Source organism: Mirounga angustirostris, unplaced genomic scaffold, assembly GCF_029215605.1.
Source record: "Mirounga angustirostris isolate CCGP_5_RB_7025 unplaced genomic scaffold, mMirAng1.0.hap1 SCAF_1, whole genome shotgun sequence".
In the NCBI taxonomy this organism is placed as follows: domain Eukaryota; kingdom Metazoa; phylum Chordata; class Mammalia; order Carnivora; family Phocidae; genus Mirounga; species Mirounga angustirostris.
The window spans coordinates 198,531,144-198,550,604 of NW_026991709.1; the positions used below are offsets into that span (position 1 = coordinate 198,531,144).

The 19,461-nt window shown below is 43.2% G+C and overlaps 1 protein-coding gene and 1 pseudogene across 1 annotated transcript in view; both read left to right on the top strand.

The window, feature by feature from the left end:
• The window catches only part of PRKAR2A (protein kinase cAMP-dependent type II regulatory subunit alpha), a 120,116-nt gene extending 104,241 nt beyond the window's left edge, over positions 1 to 15,875 (top strand). The window contains exons 9-11 of the mRNA XM_045862463.3: positions 8,672 to 8,737; positions 11,204 to 11,345; positions 11,816 to 15,875. Coding sequence (XP_045718419.1) covers positions 8,672 to 8,737; positions 11,204 to 11,345; positions 11,816 to 11,949 — 342 coding nt within the window. The 3' untranslated portion in view covers positions 11,950 to 15,875. The remainder of the gene's footprint in view (positions 1 to 8,671; positions 8,738 to 11,203; positions 11,346 to 11,815) is intronic.
• Positions 15,876 to 16,007: 132 nt separating this feature from the next.
• Positions 16,008 to 18,811, top strand: LOC123834786 (ubiquitin-related modifier 1-like; annotated as a pseudogene).
• Positions 18,812 to 19,461: the final 650 nt, after the last annotated feature.

The following is a 19,461-nucleotide window of genomic DNA, read 5'->3' on the forward strand; positions in this document are numbered from 1 at the left end:
AGATCTCATTCCTTTTGATGGCTGCATAATATTCCATTGTATATATATACCACTTCTTCTTTATCCATTCATCTGTCGATGGACATCTTGGCTCTTTCCACAGTTTGGCTATTGTGGACATTGCTGCTATAAACATCAGGGTGCACGTACCCCTTTGGATCCCTACGTTTGTATCTTTGGGGTAAATATCCAGTAGTGCAAGTGCTGGATCATATGGTAGCTCTATTTTCAACTTTTTGAGGAACCTCCATACTGTTTTCCAGAGTGGCTGTACCAGCTTGCATTCCCACCAACAGTGTAGGAGGGTTCCCCTTTCTCCGCATCCCCGCCAACATCTGTCATTTCCTGACTTGTTAATTTTAGCCATTCTGACCGGTGTGAGGTGGTATCTCATTGAGGTTTTGATTTGGATTTCCCTGATGCCGAGTGATGTTGAGCACTTTTTCATGTGTCTGTTGGCCATGTGGATGTCTTCTGTGGAAGACATGTCTTTGGAAAAATGTCTGTTCATGTCTTCTGCCCATTTCTTGAGTGGATTCTTTGTTCTTTGGGTGTTGAGTTTGATAAGTTCTTTATAGATTTTGGATACTAGCCCTTTATCTGATATGTCATTTGCAAATATCTTTTCCCATTCTGTCGGTTGTCTTTTGGTTTTGTTGACTGTTTCCTTTACTTTGCAAAAGCTTTTTATCTTGATGAAGTCCCAGTAGTTCATTTTTGCCCTTGCTTCCCTTGCCTTTGGCGATGTTTCTAGGAAGAAGTTGCTGCGGTTGAGGTCGAAGAGGTTGCTGCCTGTGTTCTCCTTTAGGATTTTGATGGACTCCTGTCTCACATTTAGGTCTTTCAACCATTTTGAGTCTATTTTTGTGTGTGGTGTAAGGAAATGGTCCAGTTTCATTCTTCTGCATGTGGCTGTCCAATTTTCCCAACACCATTTGTTGAAGAGACTGTCTTTTTTCCATTGGACATTCTTTCCTGCTTTGTTGAAGATTAGTTGACCATAGAGTTGAGGGTCCATTTCTGGGCTCTCTATTCTGTTCCATTGATCTATGACACTCACCTACTTCTAGCAAGCCCCCACAGACAGTTCTCCAGAGCCGTGTTGTGGCTGGACCAGCCCTTGTGGTTCTTATTATGACTGCAAGACTTACCTCAGCAACAACCATGAGGGAACTTCGAAAAAACAGGTTTATTACTCACAGATCCTGGAGGGTACATGGCACATCCAGAGCCACACAGTGAGGTCACAGGGTGGGGGACCTGGAATTCTGTCTTTATTGGGGATGAGGGTGGGGTGTCCAGGGTTTGGCAGGTTCACTCTTTATTGGCGAATTTAAAATGTAAGAGCAGGAATTAGGGTCTGGGAAGAGAAAAGTGTGGTCACTCAAGCAGTCAGTCTTCTACATTTCCCAGGGCTTTCTAAAAGGGAAACTTCATAGGTGGGAGCAGCCTGGGTCTTTATCTAGTTGTGTAGCTGGCAATGTTTATTCAAGATGGGTGTCTTTGAAATGGTTGCCTCAATAATCAAAAGCTTAATGTCATTCACTTACATTACAATCAAAAAAGCTTATTGTCAGATACGTACACTACAGTGAGTTGGTTCATGAACATAATATATATATATTTTTAAAATTTTCTATATGTTTTAATTTTTCTCTGTAATATTTTATACTTTTCAGGTCTTTATACTTTTTTATACTTTTATATACTTTTTCTATACTTTTATTTATACTTTTCTATATATTTTAATTTTTCTCTTAACATTTTATACTTTTCAAGTCTTACACATCTGTTAAATTTATACCTGGATATTTCATATGCTTAACGTTATTCTAAGTGGTTTTCCTTTTTTCAGTATTTAATTATTTATTGCTAGTGTATAAAAATACAGTTGAATTTTGCATATTGATCCTGTGGTATTTACAACCTTGCTAACCTTGCTGATTTTAGTAGCTTTTTTGTAGCTTCCTTGGGATTTTCTATATAGATGATTATTTTATCTATGAACAAAGACAGTTTTACTTCTGTATGCCTTCTTTTTCATTTTTAATTAATTAATTAATTTGTCTTATCGCATTGGCCGTATCCTCCAGTACAATATTGAATAGAAACGCTGAAAACAGACATCTTTGTCTTGTTATTGGTCTTGTTATTGATCTTAAGAGGAAAGCATTTAGTTGTTCACCATTAAGTATAATGTAAACTGTAAGCTTCTTTATAAGTGCCCTTAATCAGGTTAGGGAAGGTTCCTTCTCTTCCTAGTTTTCTCAGTTTTTATCATGAAAAGATGTTGAATTTTGTCAGATGTTTTTGCTGTTTTTATTGCGGTGCTCATATGGGTTTTCTTTTTTAGTTAACAACTATGAATTACATTGCTTGACTTTTTTTTTAACATCGATTGAATTTTGAATATTAAACCAAGCTTGCATCCTGGAGTGAGTCCTACTTGGTCATGATATATTATCCTTTTTATTTATTACTGGATTTAACTTGCTAAAATTTTGTTAAGTTTTTTTTTTAATTTGAAGATCTTATTGGCTTTATTAAGTAATTTGTGAATTAGGCAGCATCCCATCTAGCATGTAGTGGGTAACTCCCTTGTTAAGGATTTTGGTGTTTGTTCATGAAGGATATTGGTCTGTAGTTTTCTTGTGATGTCTTTGTCTGGTTTTGGTATCAACAACACCTCCAGACGATTTTAATGTTTTTTGCTAAAGTTTGAAAACCCCTGCTATAGACTATTCCAAGACTTGGAAATGCCCTTGCATTAAGACTACTTGGTGGAAATGTTTGAGAAGCACTTTCAAAGATTTTTGAGAGGAAAGATGACACTATGAGAATTGTATTCTCGAAGCATAGTTCTGGCATCAGTGAAAAATGAATTGGCTTCAGCCTCATTGAGTAATTAGGAAGTGCAAATTAAAAACCACAGTCAGGGCGCCTGGGTGGTTCAGTTGGTTAGGCAACTACCTTCGGCTCGGGTCGTGATCCTGGAGTCTGGGGATCAAGTCCCACATCAGGCTCCCTGCTCGGCGGGGAGCCTGCTTCTCCCTCTGACCTTACCCCCTTTCATGCTCTCTCTCTCTCAAATAAAAATAAAAAAATAAAAACCACAGTGAGAACTATTTTCATACCTATTGGCTTAGCAAAAAGTAGGAAACTGACAATTGCAAGATGTAGTAGGAAGTTTTATTCACTGTTAATAGAATAACCCTTTTGAGAGAAATTTACCCTCATCCTGTAAAGCTGAATTTATTCTATAATCCAGAAACTTATTTCTAGATATTTTCAGAGAAGCCCCCTTATACCTCAGAAGCTGTTCCACCCTCATGAGCTCCTTCCTAGTCACAGCCTTCCTACCTCCCTATCCTGACTTTTATGGTAGTCATGTATTTGCTTTCCTTTGTAGTGATTGACACTGAGGTATACACCCTAAACAATATGGCCACATCCTGCTACTTTTTTAAATTTCTAAATTGGAATTAGAAAGTATTCTTTTATTTGCATCTTTGTTTGCTCAGCATTCACCCACATTGTTGTGTGCAGCTGTAGTTTGTTGGTTTTCATTGCTGTACAATATTCCAGTGTGTGAATAAATTATTTGCCTCCCCACTGCTGATGGACATTTGGGGTGTTCCTAGTTTTTAGCTGTTATGAACAAGGCTTCAGTGATTACATTCATTTGATTTTGAAATGTTAAAGCAGCCTTTTGTTGCTGAGATAGACCAACGTGGTCATTGTGTAGTATCCTTTTCATATGTTGATGAATCTAGTTTGTTAATATTTTGTTTAAGATTTTATGGCTATATTCCCAAGTGAGACTGATCTGTAATTTCTTGGGGTGGCTCAGTCCCTTAAGCGTCTGCCTTCGACTCAGGTCATGATCCTAGGGTTTTGGGATCAAGCCCCACTCAGGCTCTCTGCTCAGCGGGGAGTCTGCTTCTCCCGCTCCCTCTGCCTGCTGTGCCCCCTGCTTGTGTACATGCGTGCTCTCTCTCTCTCTGTGTCAAATAAATAAATAAAATCTTAAAAAAAAAAACCAAAACTAGAATTCTTTCGATATCTTACAGAACTTATCAGTGTTTCTTTTGTGGGAAGATTTTTGACTATAGATTAAATTATTTTAATTTTTAAACTATTTAAGTTTTCTATTTCATCTTTGTCTAAAATTCAGTGTTATTGGCATAAAGTTGGTCATAACGTTCCTGTAACACCTTTTATTTTTTTATATTTTTATTTAAATTTTACTTAGCTAATATACATTGCAGTATTGGTTTCTGGAGTAGAATTCAGTGATTGATCACTTACATACAAAACCCGGTGCTCATCACAACAAGTGCCCTCCTTTTAACTTCACCCATTTAGCCCACCCGCCCCCACCTCTCTCCCGTCAACCTTCATTTTGTTCTCTATCATTAATAGTGTCTTATGGTTCCTCTGTCCTCTCTCCTTTCCCCCCACCCTTCCCAATATGTTCATCTGTTTTCTTTCTTAAATTCCACATATGAATGAAATCATATGGTATTTGTATTCCCCTAACTTATTTCGCTTAGCCTAATACACTTTAGCTCTATCCACGTTGTTGCAAATGGCAAGATTTCATTCTTTTTTGATGGCTGAGTAATATTCCATTGTGTGTGTGTGTGTGTGTGTGTGTACCACATCTTTATCTATTTTCATCAGTTGATGAACATTTGGGCTCTCTCTATAGTTTGTCTATTATTGATAATGCTGCTATAAACATCGGGGTGCATGTACCCCTTTGAATCTGTATTTTTGTATCCTTTGGGTAAATACCTAGTAGTGTAATTGCTGGGTCATAGGGTAGTTCTATTTTTAACTTTTTGAGGAACCTCCAAATTGTTCTCCAGAGTGGCTGCACCAGCTTGCATTCCCACCAACAGTGCAAGAAAGTTCCCCTTTCTCTGCATCCTCGCCAACACCTGCTGTTTCTTGTGTTGTTAATTTTAGCCATTCTAACAGGCTTGAGGTAGTATCTCATCATAGTTTTGATTTGCATTTCCCTGATGATGAGTGATGTTGAGCATCCTTTCATGTGTCTGTTAGCCATCTGGATGTCTTCTTTGGAAAAGTGTCTATTCATGTTGTCTGCCCATTTCTTTTTTTTTTTTTTAAGATTTTTTATTTATTTGACAGAGAGAGATAGTGAGAACAGGAACACAAGCAGGGGGAGTGGCAGGCAGAGGGAGAAGCAGAGGCCACGCTGAGCAGGGAGCCCGACATGGGGCTCGATCCCAGAACCCTGGGATCATGACCTGAACCGAAGGCAGATGCTTAACAACTGAGCCACCCAGGGCCCCCTGTCTGCCCATTTCTTCATAGGATTATTTGTTTTTGGGTGTTGAGTTTGGTAAATTCTTTAGAGATTTTGGATACTAACCCTTTATCTGATACGTCATTTGCAAATATCTTCTCCCATTTTGTAGGCTGCCTTTTAGTTTGTTGATTGTTTCCCCTATAACACCTTTTAAATATATACAAGACCTAGAATGATGTTCCCGTCTTCATTCCTGATGTTGTTTTGTGCCTTCTCCTTTTTTTTTTTCTCGCTCAAGCTTGCGAGGGGCTTATCAATTCTTTCAGTCTTTTTGAAGAACCAACTCTCACCTTTTATTAATCCTGTTGAACGTTTTGTTTCATTACTTTCTGTCTTTATCTTATTTCCTTTCTTCTACTTTGTTTTTGCTATATCCGCTCCCCCCCACCCCATTCTCTTGAGTTGGTTGCTTAGCATTTTAAAACTAGAAGCTTCCCAGAATCTGTGAAGATCAGTGATGATCATCAGCATTGAGAGATTGCTGCCTTAAGTCCCTCTTGACAGTTGTGCTGGGACTGCTGGGACTCTTTAGCACCAGCATGCCACTAGCCTCTTCCTGCAACCCAGCTGTTCTTTACATATGGTTGTGCCTATGGGTGGGTGCCTTGCTTAATGCAGGTGTGCAGTTGGGGCCCAGATACAGAAGAAAGAACAGAGGCCACTGCCTGTTGCACGGGATGGTGGGATGCTAGTGTGCATCTCAGCCTGTCTCTGGGTGTTCTCTAGACCATACGTGCTGTCAGGGGAGCCCCTGGCGAGCTGCCCCCTTCAGAGTTTCTCTTGTTACATCCTTACAAATTTTTAAAAAGATTTTATTTATTTATTAGTGAGAGAGAGAGAGCATGAGAGCGGGTTGAGGGCAGAGGGAGAAGCAGACTCTTACCTAGGCAAGCCTCGTTATTCCACGTGGTCTTGGTAATATTCCTTCCCATCTCCTCTCAGTCCGGAATCCACCAGCTATTCCCTTTGCCTCCTATGGCAGAGTTATTTATCTTTTGAGCTTCTGAGGAAATTCATCTGTAAAATGGGGTAGCAGTAGTACCGACTTTATTGACTTCTTAGGTGCTCGTATGAAGCAATGTACATGCAGCGCTCACCAGAGTGCCTGCTGGGAGGGAGCACACAGCATTGGCAGCAGATTCTGCTCTATTTGAGCACCCCTGTTCATCTAACTTCTTCTTTTTTTTTTTTTCCAAAGATTTTATTTATTTGACAGACAGAGACACAGCGAGAGAGGGAACACAAGCAGGGGGAGTGGGAGAGGGAGAAGCAGGCTTCCCGCCGAGCAGGGAGCCCGATGCGGGGCTCCATCCCAGGACCCTGGGATCATGACCTGAGCTGAAGGCAGACGCCTAACGACTGAGCCACCCAGGCGCCCCTCATCAAACTCATTCTTTTCATCCTGTAGACATGCCTGAGTTTCTCTTGTCCTCAAAATACACTCACATTCCTCCACTCACTGTTTTTACTCCAGCAACTAGCTTCTCATTCCTTTCACAGGCAAGCACATTCAAAGTGCCGTGTCACAATGTGGACTAGCAGAAGCCAGACACAAAAGGCAATGTGCGATTCCATTTACATGAAGTTAAGGAACAACCTTCCTTTCCTTAACAGAAGTTAAGGAAAACTGCAAGGACAGAAGTCAGACACAATTACCTAATAGGTGAAGTAGTGGTGGTTTTGACTGAGAAACACTCTGTAGGCTGGAGGCCAGAAAGATTTTCTGTTTTGATCGAGGGGGTGGTCATACAGCTACATACATGTATAAAAGTTCATTAGGCTGCAGCCTTGAAAAATGAGCACATCTATCTAAGCAAAAAGAGCTCGGGCACCACCCTTCACCACCTGTCCCTTTTGTGGCTCATTGCTATACCACCCTCGTCTTGGTCACCAAATGTTTCCACACATTTGAATCATTATTACTCTTGACCTCCCGACAGAACTGAACACAGGTAATCACATCTTCCTTTATGAAACTCCCTTCTTGGGGCTAGAAACCACTCTTCCTCCTGGTGACCCTGCGTCTGGCACCCCCTTAGTTTCCTTCAGCAACTCGTGTCAGGGAGCTCTTTGTGTAATTCTAGAATTTCATGCTGATTTGGCTCTGCTGGGTACAGGGGACTCACCCCACACAGCAGCGCAGAAACCCGCAGACACCTCTTTATAACGCTGTGGCTTGTACTCACATGGAGCAGTGATTATTACATAGTGAACTGGGACTAGACTGACTCAGGAATGGCAGCCCCAGTTGTAAGGTGGACATTTGGAGTTCTGTGCAGTAGTTGAAGGACAGTGAAGTCTTAACGCAAATTCAGAAGTGTAGATTCTTCTGAAGACATAAGACCCACGTGGAATGAGGACACATGATTAGTATTGAATTACCCAGTGTAGATGGTCGTTGCTCCGGATGTTAAGAGAAAGGTGTCAGAGCCTGAAATGGGCCTGTGAAATCCTCTTCTCCCAGCCTTCGCTCAGATTTCACCCTCTGATGAGAGTCTGCTGTATACTGTGGCCATACAGCAGAGTTTCTCCTCCCCCGGCACTCCAGATCCCACATTGCCTGCTCTGCTTTCTTCCCTTAGTACTTAATTGCCTTCCAACACAACAGTATCATTTGCTGATTCACTATGTTGATTGTTTACAGTTTGTTTGCCCTATCAGACTATAATTCCCACAAGGGTAGGGATATTTGTTTTGTCCACAGATACATCTCACATACCTAAAACAGTGTCTTGGCACATAGTAAATACTTAATTACTTGTTGAAATACCTGAATGACTGGTTCAGCCAAGTGGTTTAAAATCCAAGCAAGTGAAAGAAAAGCCTGAGGCTCATAAGGGTGACATCAACCCATATCAAAGTACCTCCTTCACCAAGGCAGGGCTTTCTCCAGATCCACCCTGTCCTCTGGAGGGCTGCATTTGGTGGTCCAGATTATCCCTGGGCCCGAGGCCCAGGGGTAGCCAGGAGTCACCTTAATATTGTCTGTAGTAGTTTTGTCTATTGGTCCCCCCTGCCCCATCCTCCCTCCCCCAGTCACAGGTTTCAATAGCAGACTAACCTGAGCAATAGTGATGCTGTGTGCAGCCTGGGCATACTCATGAGGAGAAATATGAATATTCCATGTTGGGAAGTGAGAGATGTGTGTCAGTCATAGTTAGACTGACATTCCCAGTGACCAGGATCCTCTCGTTTTGTACTGAATTTGTTAGCCACTGGTTAATTTGTAGAGTTGGAAAATAAATACAAATCAGGGCAATGAGAAAATTATCTATTTCTGTGTCCCTCGCCAATACATATGTATAGCTCTGACAACGTTCTCTCCCTCTCTAGGGTGAAAAGGCTGATAGCTTCTACATTATAGAGTCCGGAGAGGTGAGCATCCTGATCAGAAGCAAGGTGAGTCCGTGTGTGATGGTGCGATTTATGCCAGGTGCATGCACAGAAAGTCGCTGCTTGCTTTAAATAATGTGAAGGGTGTCTGGTGTAACAAAACCATCATTGTTCTATGAGGTATGTGACTGGCAAAGACCCATGTTTAAGTACCTCCAGTGGTAGGGATTTAGTATATTTCTCTTTGTTCCTATTGCCTTTGCCTCTGTGACATAATTAATGATATGAGAAATACTGGCCTATAAATCAATAAGAAAAAGATAAACCCCCTAGTAGAAAGTGGGGGAATTACATGATAAAGGCATACATGTGGGTGTTGAATATGAAAAAAGCTTCCTTTCTAGAGCACTGGGGGCAGGTCTTTAGGACCAGCATTACTATGCCATTTCGTGGATAGGGAGGCCTAGAAAACTGATGGCCAATGAGTGGGAGGAGTGATTCTCATCATAAATCCATTGTCACCAGATTTCCCTATTCCAATTTTTTTTAAGAATGTAGAATTTGTTAAAATAGTTAAATATAATTCTAACCTAATATGAAACCTTTTACAGACTATCTTTAGTAAAAGTTAAATATGGAGAAAGAAAAACATGATTACTGCCTCTATTAAAAATAGATCTGCTGTTTCACATGAAACAATAGGTTGAAACATCTATGTTCTTTTACTTACTGTTTTTGGACTAGTGATATATGTTTGTACATTTCTCAAATACTCATTGACACTTGTTGATCACAGCATAATGTTGGGTATGTGGGACCAGCAGCACTGTGGCTCTAGGGGTGGGGGGAGCTTGTCAGGAATGCAGAGTCTTGGACTCTGCCCCAGACCTACTGAATCAGAATCTGCATTGTAACAAATCCCCTGGGGGCTGGCGTTCATATGACAGTGTGTTAACTGCTACTCTAAAGAAGGGACTACTTGGGCACAAACACGTCTGCAGCCCCAGAGGATGCTACAGAAACTGGAAGGAGAGTGCTGGCTCTGGTGGAGCAGATCAGCTTCAGAGGGAACAGGTTGGGGCGGAAGTGTGGAAGGAGGCTTACCTGCCTCTAACCTAAAGTGGCTCTTAGAGATTGAGACTAATTCTTACTAATAAATTCTAAATAATTTTTTACTGAAATTATTGCTTAGCTTAGCAGATGGATTTGTAAAAAAAAAAAAGGAAACTCTAGATATTAAATATAATATACTACATTATTTTCCATAATTTGATAAGCACTAATTAAAACCTGCTTGATTTCTTTTTTTTTTTCTTTTAAGATTTTATTTATTTGAGAGAGAGAGAGAGAGCACAAGCGGAGGGGAGGGGCAGAGGGAGAGGGAGAAGCAGACTCCCCACTGAGCAGGGAACCCGATGCAGGGCTCCTTACCAGGACCCTGGGATCACGACCTGAGCTGAAGGCAGACGCATAACTGGCTGAGCCACCCAGGCTCCCCCCTGCTTGATTTCTTAATACAGAGTTAAAGCACTAAATATCCAGGTTGAACATTATTAAAAAAGTTTTTTTAGTCACTTAGCTCTTCTAAAAAAAAAAATGTGTGTAGTGGGGGGTGGGGAACCACTAACTTACAGAGCAGGCAGTACCTAAAAAGAAAACTTGTCACTGTAAAGTATTGTCCAAGAAAGGCATGGTCCCAAATAAAAAAGAAGTGACCCGGGATTGTGACTTTATCTAAGAGAAACATTAACATCATTTAGCAGGAATTAATAAAAGACCTTATCTTTTCTCTTGTACCTCAGAAGTCAGCATCTACCAAAAGGACAGCATTCATATATATATATATATATATATATATATATATATATATATATATATGTAAATGTATAATATATAAAAAAAATATGTGTTTTATGTTAATATATAATTGACACTATAATATGATCATATATATTGACATAATATATATAATGTATGTTATAATAATTATGTATATTTTTTTCCTTTGGAAGATACATATGTCTTCCAAAGAAAATGGTCTGCTCCCTACCTCTTGATACTTAGCCATTACCTGAAAGGTGTTGGGCCTTGGATGAAGGCCCAGGTAAAAGCCAGCTCCTCTAATTAAACCAGACCACTGAGGGCGCCTGGGTGGCTCAGTCATTAAGCGCCTGCCTTCTGCTCAGGTCACGGTCCCAGGGTCCTGGGATCGAGCCCCGCATCGGGCTCCCTGCTCTGCAAGAAGCCTCCTTCTCCCTCTCCCACTCCCCCTGCTTGTGTTCCCTCTCTCGCTGTGTCTCTCTCTGTCAAATAAATAAATAAAATCTTAAAAAATAAAAATAAAAGAAACCAACCCAGACCGCTGAGATGAACTAGCCCATGCAGTTGACATGGTACAGTTAGTGTCTCTGCAAAGTGAATTTCTCAATAATTGCGTTTTAAGTGTCCCAAGAAGGGAATGCAAGTGTGTGTAAGTGGATGTGCTCAGCTGCGTTCCGGAACCAGCCTAGTCATGTTTTCCACCCGCTCTAGACCAAAGCGAACAAGGACGGCGGGAACCAGGAGGTCGAGATAGCCCGTTGTCGTAAGGGGCAGTACTTCGGAGAGCTGGCACTGGTCACCAACAAGCCCAGAGCTGCTTCAGCATATGCAGTGGGGGATGTCACATGCTTAGGTAAGAAAAATAGATTCTTTATGCACTAATGCTTTTTTTTCTAACACGCAGTATTTTTTTTTTTTGCCCCATCAGTAAGCCTTGACTCATTTCACCAGTTCTCACACACATCTAGGCTTGAACAGTCTGTGGGACCAACTAGAAATGGGTGACTGTACCCTTTGAGCAGACATTTCTGAGCACTGAGTGAGGATAGCCTGTGAGAAGAGCAGTCACGGAGGCAGGTGTCCAAGGCTCTGCTGGGACCCAGTGAGTAGGTGCTGCTGGGCTCTGCAAAGTCGCCAACAGATGACACAGTCCGGCTGGGCTCACATAGAAACATCCGTCCTTTTTCCAAGCACCCAGCATCCCCCAGTCTGATTCCCTGAGGTGAATGGGTATATGTGAGAGAAGGTTTGCATGAGGGAAATGACTTTGAATTATTGGTGTAGAGAATTCATTCTCTCGCGTGCCTCTTTCTAACAATGCAGTTATGGACGTACAGGCGTTTGAGAGGCTTCTGGGGCCCTGCATGGACATCATGAAGAGGAACATCTCACACTACGAGGAACAGCTGGTGAAGATGTTTGGCTCCAGCATGGATCTGATTGACCCCGGGCAGTAGGTGTGCCCCAGCCCAGAGCCTTCTCAGTGTGACACCGAAACCTTCTGGTCAGCCACAGAACACACGCAGAAGACAGACACGACAGACCCGTTCCTGCTCTCACCACCGCCGCCAGCTGCTATTGCCGTGGCCGTGGACATGTAGGACACTTGAAAGTCAGCACTACAGGATGGGCAGAGGTTCCGCCCACACCTCCTCCACTTTGCTTCTGAAAGCCCATTATTAGACCACTCGTAATGATTATTCCAGCCCAGTTGTCACATCTTTGGTTCATAATGGCATGTCTCTCCAGCAGTTTAAGTGCCTGATACAAAGTCCACAGCGTAATCATCTTCCTTTCCTCTCTGGCTGCTACTGTTGCTGTTGGAAGTCACCACAGGTCTGCACAGAGCTGTGTTCAACTGTAGACACCCGCCCCTGACCTTCCTCAAGGGAGGCATTGTCGTAGCCCTTGATCTTCTCGTTTGTCCTTTGAGAAAGTCCGCATTTGTTCACACTGGTAGCCTTCGGTTTTACAGTAGAAGATGCGGCAGGGAGGCTGGAGGTCTGCGGGCCTGGGGCATCCATGACAGCTATCTCCAAACTCACAGCGATGCTGGGGGGAAGGCCCTGCCCCGGGCCCAGCAGCTCAGCACCCCAGAGTACACTGATTGGTTATGAAGACCCGTGTTAGAGCAGAGAATTTGGGTTCAGCACGTTCTTCAGGTAGCGGAGAGCCAGGGAAGGTTTTCTGGGTTGGGGGTTTTGTTTTGTTTTGTTTTGTTTTAGTAGATTTTGTTTTGTTTTATTTAATCTCTGTGCGGTTTGCATGAATGAATTACTGTCCGTTTCTAAGGAGCCAGGGTCTGGATGTGCCATGACTTTATCTGACCCAAATACTTCCCTGGGCAACTCCTGCCATCTTGTTTCCAGTTACCCCTACCCGCTGATAATGGCAGTGTGCCAGCAAGAGGTTGTACTACAAAGAGAGCCCTTTCCTTCTCCAGTGTTGTTACATAGCTTTGCTGTTGAACTATCAATTTTTAAATTCTTTAAAGAAGAAGCAGCTATTTTTTTGAAATTAAAAATTTTTTATTTCTGCATTTGGGGAATTCCCGTTGACCTGGTCATATATATCAGTGTGTCAGCTGACTCAGGCATTCATCCTGAAGATCAACTCTTTGTTTTTAAAAATCAGAATCAGGGCGCCTGGGTGGCTCAGATGGTTAAGCGTCTGCCTTCGGCTCAGGTCATGATCCCAGGGTCCTGGGATCGAGTCCCGCATCGGGCTCTCTGCTCCTTGGGAGCCTGCTTCTCCCTCTGCCTCTCTCTCTCTGTCTCTCATGAATAAATAAATAAAAATCTTTAAAAAAAAAATCAATCATTCACTATTTCATGGAATTACTGCAAAGACCTTTCTAGTTAAGGTGTTGGGATATTTGGGGTTCCAATTATTAACCCCAGAGGAAAGTAAATTAGCTTGTATTTTAAAACTTTTTAACCTTTTAATTATATCAAGTAGAATTGTGATGAATTATCCTAATTAACTAGATATAGTTCAGGATAAATTTTTTTTTTTTTTTTGAGAATGACTTAGAATCAGATGCTACAAGAGATCCTAAGAGCAGTGTGAAGTTTGCATAGAGATAAATTTGAATATTGTAGCCAAGCTTATATTAAATCAAGAGGCCCTTTCCAATATGATTTACTTTTTAAACTTGTGTAACTCAATAAATCCCTAAGAGATTGCATGCTGAGGCTTGAGTCATTCCTGTTGTAGGATAATGATGGAGCCCACATGGTCACTTCTATTGTCCATAGAAGCCGGGCTCTCTGCTTTTGCCATGGACAGTGTGGTGGAGGGATTTCTAGAGTGGTGACCCACCACAACCTTGGTCAAGTCTCCCTTTTTCTTGTGTTCCGTGAAGTAAAAGCAGAAGGACTCTTTTCAGACAGCCCTAGCTAGGTAGCCTGCATTGCAGCTCTCAGAATCATGAAAGGTTGTAACTAATACTCCCAAACAGGCAGCTAGCTATGGGAAAGCCCATGTGGTTTTTTTCCCACAATTTTCCAAGGTTCTTTTCTAGGGTGTTGCTTTATTATCAAATAAATTACGAAAGAAGATCTTGTACTTTAGCAGACAAGAATCACACCTGTTTCTTCCAAAAGGAGCAGGCACAGACAGTGAGCTTTAGGAGTGTCACAGAGCTCTAGCCCCCTCTATTCGAGGACTCTGTTTAAACACTGAGCAGATGCCCCCTTTGCACCCCCGTGCCAGCATTAGTCAGGGCTGGCTGGGAGCTCAGTGCCAGAGTCACTCCTGCAGGCTGCTAGGCATGGGCTTCTCATCCTGCCTTCTTGCACATCCCAGTTCAGTCTTCCCCCTTCACAGAAGCCTCTTTGGTACCCCCAACTCACTGATGGTTGCTGTTTTACAGAGTAGAATTCATCCAGGTTTGAGTCCTCCTGCTCTAACTACAGACTGACATATGGGTCATGAGTATAGATCCTCACTGCATACAGGGCCCCTTGGGGGTCTGGCTTAGGAAGGAAGACTTTCACTCACCAGTGTGAGTGCAATAGTACCAGGAGTCTGACAGGGTTCCAGTTCTCTTGGCAGCCTGGGGGATCAGAGGTGGCAGACTGAGCTCAACTGAGGGCTCAGGTGTCCACAGTATGCCAGGCAAGCCCTGCACTGTTGGTTGAGCCTCAAGGAGAGGAGTGTATTGGGAAGAGATCCCTTTTATATTCTTCTCTTCCATGGGTTAGAGCTTCACGTCCTCTTTCCTGGCTTTGCTATTGATTTGGGATGATGGAAAATATTCCTGAGAGCCTTGAGGCCCAACCTACAGTATTATCCTTTCTTCTAGCCCCAGTTTATCACACCCACCCTCTTGTTTTGGTTGTAGTCTCTGAAGGAAGGCTTCACGTGTGCTGTCCTCTTAGTTGATCGTTTTACATATAATTGCTGTAGATTCTCAGGAGTCAGGGTGCATCTTTTCTTTGAGCAGTTTAATGAGTGAATTCAGCAGCAAAGTGGCAAGAAATGGTTCTCCGACCAGGAGAGGTCATGTTCATCCTCTTAATGCCCAGATTCTCTGCTCGCAGTGGTAGTCAGTGAGAGGTGCCCCTGGGGCCCAGCGGTACCCTGGGCATACAGCATTTCCACGTCAAGTCGCTGTGCAGAAACCGTCTTCTCTCATTTAGAAAGAGTGAAAGAGCATTTTTGCACAGCGTAAAAGGAAAAAGACCCATGAATGTCATCTTTTATATTTTGTTTTCGGTTGGCTGATGTTGGAATTTTTGTTCTTGACATACACTTGTAAACCAGTCTTGCCAAGATACAAGTTGTTTTGGTTTTTCACTACAATTACCTCTTGTTCCTCCTGTCTTGACTGCTGACATTCCTCAATGATTCTAATGTCTATTTTATGGGAAGTGGCCTTCCCCTGTGGGTTTCCTTTTACACACTGCAGGGCTATCTTTATACTTAAAAAAAAAAGAGAAAAAAAAAAAGGAGGAAACTGTCACTAACCTCATGGGGTATTTGTAGAAAACCATTTAGCCCACCTTGAGCAAAAGGTAGATTTCCTCATTGTTTTCTTAAGCTCATTGTAAGAAAAGAAATCTAATTCAGCATTATTGTGCTACCTCAAAGGTAAAATGTTTTAAGGTCTTTTTTTGGTCCTGAGTTCTACACATAGTGTTTGAAATGTCTTTCAATTGGAGTTGTTTTTAAATCATTGGGGAGAATCTTATTTTAACCGTTTTACACTTGTATTTTAATGTCAGAAGAATAAGTGATTAGAAAGTGATCAATTATTGCTCTGTAGTATTGAACATATAATTAAATCATTGTTTGCCATAAACAAGGTTGGGTTTTTTAAAAGGAAACTCTAGGGCTCGGCTGTGCTTTTGGTTAATAAAGGCTGACAAATCATGTCTGGCTTTCTGGTGTGGCCCTGTGTTGTTTGTCCTCCCATTTCAGGGTTCCTGGCCATCATAGTACTCCTCCGGCAGATATATTGTTGGGACTGGGATGTGAGCTCTTGAAAATTAGGAGGCCTGGGTATATGTATTAGGGTTCTCCAGTAAGAACCAATAAGGAGTGTGTGTGTGTGTGTGTGTGTGTGTGTGTGTAGAGATTTATTATAAGGAATTGGCTTATGCAATTATGGAGGCAGGCAGGTCTCATCTGCAGGATGAGTTGGCAAACTGTAGACCAAGGAAAGCTGATGATTTCATTCCAGTCTGAGTCTGGAATGGTTCTTATGGTTCTCAACCCTTAAGAGCTGATAGAGTAGTTCCTTGTAGAAGGTTAGCAGGCTGGAAACCCAGGAAGAGCCAATGCCCCAGTTTGGAGGCAGTCAGGCAGGAAAATTCTCTTACTTGAGAAAGAGTCCTTTTGTTATATTTGGGCCTTCAACTGATTAGATGAGGCCCACCCACAATGGGAGAAGGCAATGTGCTTTACTCAGTCTACTGATTTAAATGTTGATCTCATTCCAGAACACCCTTACAGAAACTCCCAGAACAATGGTTGACCAAATATCAGTGCCCCATGGCCCAGTCAAGTTGACACATAAAATTAACTATCATAGGGGCACTCAGTCGGGTAAGCCTCTGACTCTTGATCTCAGCTCAGGTCTTGATCTCAGGGTCATGAGACTGGGCATGGAGTCTACTTAAAAAAAATTTGGGCTTCCTCAACATGGCAGCACCCTTGTCAGTGGAGGTGGAGTTCGGAGGTGGTGTGGAGCTCCTTTTCAACGGCATAAAGAAACATCAGGTCACCTTACCTGGACAGGAGGAGCCCTGGAACATCGGGAACCTCCTTGTCTGGATCAAGAAGAATTTGCTTTAAGAGCGGCCAGAGTTGTTCATCCAGGGAGACAGCGTGTGCCCAGGAATGGGAACTGCTGGGCGAGCTGGACTACCAGCTGCAGGACCAGGACAGCATCCTCTTCATATCCACGCTGCATGGAGGCTGAGGGCCCTGCTCTGGGCCCAGGTTCCCTTGGGGTGGGGAGAAGAGCACAATCAGACATCCCCTGGGGCCCTGCTTCCAGGTCTCCCTGTTCCCTTTGGCCGCTTTCTTCCCTGCTCTGTCCCCCAAGCTCCCTCCAGGCAGGGAAAAGAGGCCAGGTGCTAAAAATGAGCCTTTCTCAGGCACGTGAGTAGGGTTGGGCAGGCTCAGCCCTGCCTCTCGTCCCAGCAGCTGAGGTAGGGGAAGGTGCTCCTCTGGTTTGTCACAACAGGAGGGGGCTCCCTGGCCAGGTGACCCAGCTGCCTTCCACTCCTTGTGTCTCAGTCTAAACACCAAGTGACCACTGACGAGGAACTCCAGCTCCCGGGCTGTAGTGTCTTCGTGGGGAAGATGAATGGACCGGAATAGCTGATAGGAGGCCCCTCCCTTCTCTTAAGATGGGAGGAGTCTCTGCCTCAGTTTCCCCATCTAGACAGCAAAGGGCTCTGGCTGTCCCCCACTGATATCATTATGAAACCCCAGCTGGGGTCCCCTATTCAGTGCTGACTCCCCCCTCCCAGCAGCTGCTCTTCCAACCACACCTCTCCTCCTGCTCCCCCATCCCCAGCCCTTGACCCTGGCTGGCCTTCCCCCCCACAGGCCACCAGATGGGCTCCTAAGACCCTCCCCAGCAAAAGGCTGCCTGCAGCTCATTCTGGAGAGAGAAAGAGGAGCAGGCAGAAGCTTGGACTGGCACATAGAGGCGTGGGGGGTCAGAGTGCCTCAGTTTCTTCCTCAACAGCAGCTGAATGTTTATAAGTATCTGAAAGCAGGCATGATCCTTGATGGCACAAATGTAGACTTTATCTCCCTTTCTACCTCCTGCAGGAAGGAGGATGGGGGCAGGCAACACCTGGTAAGCAGGATGGTTTGCCCCTCCTCCCTTCATCCCTTCTGGAAGTCTTGGGGCCTCAATGCCTGCAACAGCTGGCCTTGGGCAAATAAAAGACGAGGTTGTTTACTAAAAAAAATAAAAATAAAAATAAATTAAAATAAAAAAATTTAGGGGCGCCTGGGTGATTCCGTTGGTTAAGCAGTATGACTCTTGATTTTGGCTCAGTTCATGATCTCAGGGTCATGAGACCGCGTCCCACCCAATATGGAGCCTGCCTAGCATTCTCTCTCTCTCCCTCGCCCTCTGCCCCACCCCCACTCACATGCTCTCTCTCTAAAATAAATTCTTTAAAAACAAAGTAAACTTAAAATTTTCTTATATTTTAAATATTTTTAAAAAATTAACTATGGCAGCATGGTATTTGAGTTGTTGGGGATGCTGTGGAAGGGCATCAAGTATATCCCTTGCCAGGGAAGATAAAGTCACCAATGAAGCCCAGCGGACAACATCTCCTGTCTGACAATATTACTTCTACCATTTCCTTCTCGGTAACATAGCTATAAGGAGAACAAGCAATGATTCCGTGATAACCCAGTACGCCTACAATTTCTTTCCAAGTAACCAAAAGAAGCTGCTCAACAAAATCATGTTCCAGTTTGATTTTACCTTGACCTGGCAGTACAAAAGGGTCAAATAGGGGCTCCTGGGTGGCTCAGTCGTTGGGCGTCTGCCTTCGGCTCAGGTCATGATCCCAGGGTCCTGGGATCAAGCCCCGCATCAGGCTCCCTGCTCGGCGGGAAGCCTGCTTCTCCCTCTCCCACTCCCCCTGCTTGTGTTCCTTCCCCCTCTCGCTGTCTCTCTCTCTGTCAAATAAATAAATAAAATCTTAAAAAAAAAAAAGGGTCAAATAGCGGGTAAACATTCGAGATAGCCCACCGAGCTCAAGAAACCAGTAGCACTGAGCTGTCTCAAAGCCAAACTGGCCTTGTTTCAAGGCTTTAAAAATTAAATATGGCTTGGCTTCTGTGGTTTTAGTGGTGGTATCGCTATGAACAGTTAAGAAGTGCCAGGACAACAATGAGAGCATATTGTCCACAGTCTCAGCCTTGAAGGGTGCACGTGACATGAGGACTTTGCTTTCTTGTATGTTCTGTACTTACCACAGGTACCTGAATATATCCTCAGTGATCTTAGTGCATCCATTTTATAACATCAGAATTAAAACAGTTTATTTCCTGTGATTAAGGAATCTGTGTTTGTTTCACAAGGCCTCATGTTAAGTATGAATTTTGCTTCCTTTACCCATACCCATCCTCTCTGTGGACAAATGCCCCATCACACAAGATGGCACAGATACTGTTACCTGATTATTTGGGGATATGCAGATAAAATGCAGCATGTTGACCAGGAACTTACCGAATAATGACTTGTGAATTTAGATGAGTATTACCCAAGTTCTGAATTAGAATATCAGAAATTAAGTCTAACTCATCTTATTCATTCATTGAGCAAAATTTTTTTAAGGATTTTTATTTATTTGAGAGAGCGAGAGAGCAAGCACGAGTAGGGGGAGGGAGGGGCAGAGGGAGAAGCAGTCTCTCCTCTGAGCAGGGAGCCCAACGCGGGGCTCGATCCTGGGACTACAGAATCATGACCTGAGCCGAAGGCAGAC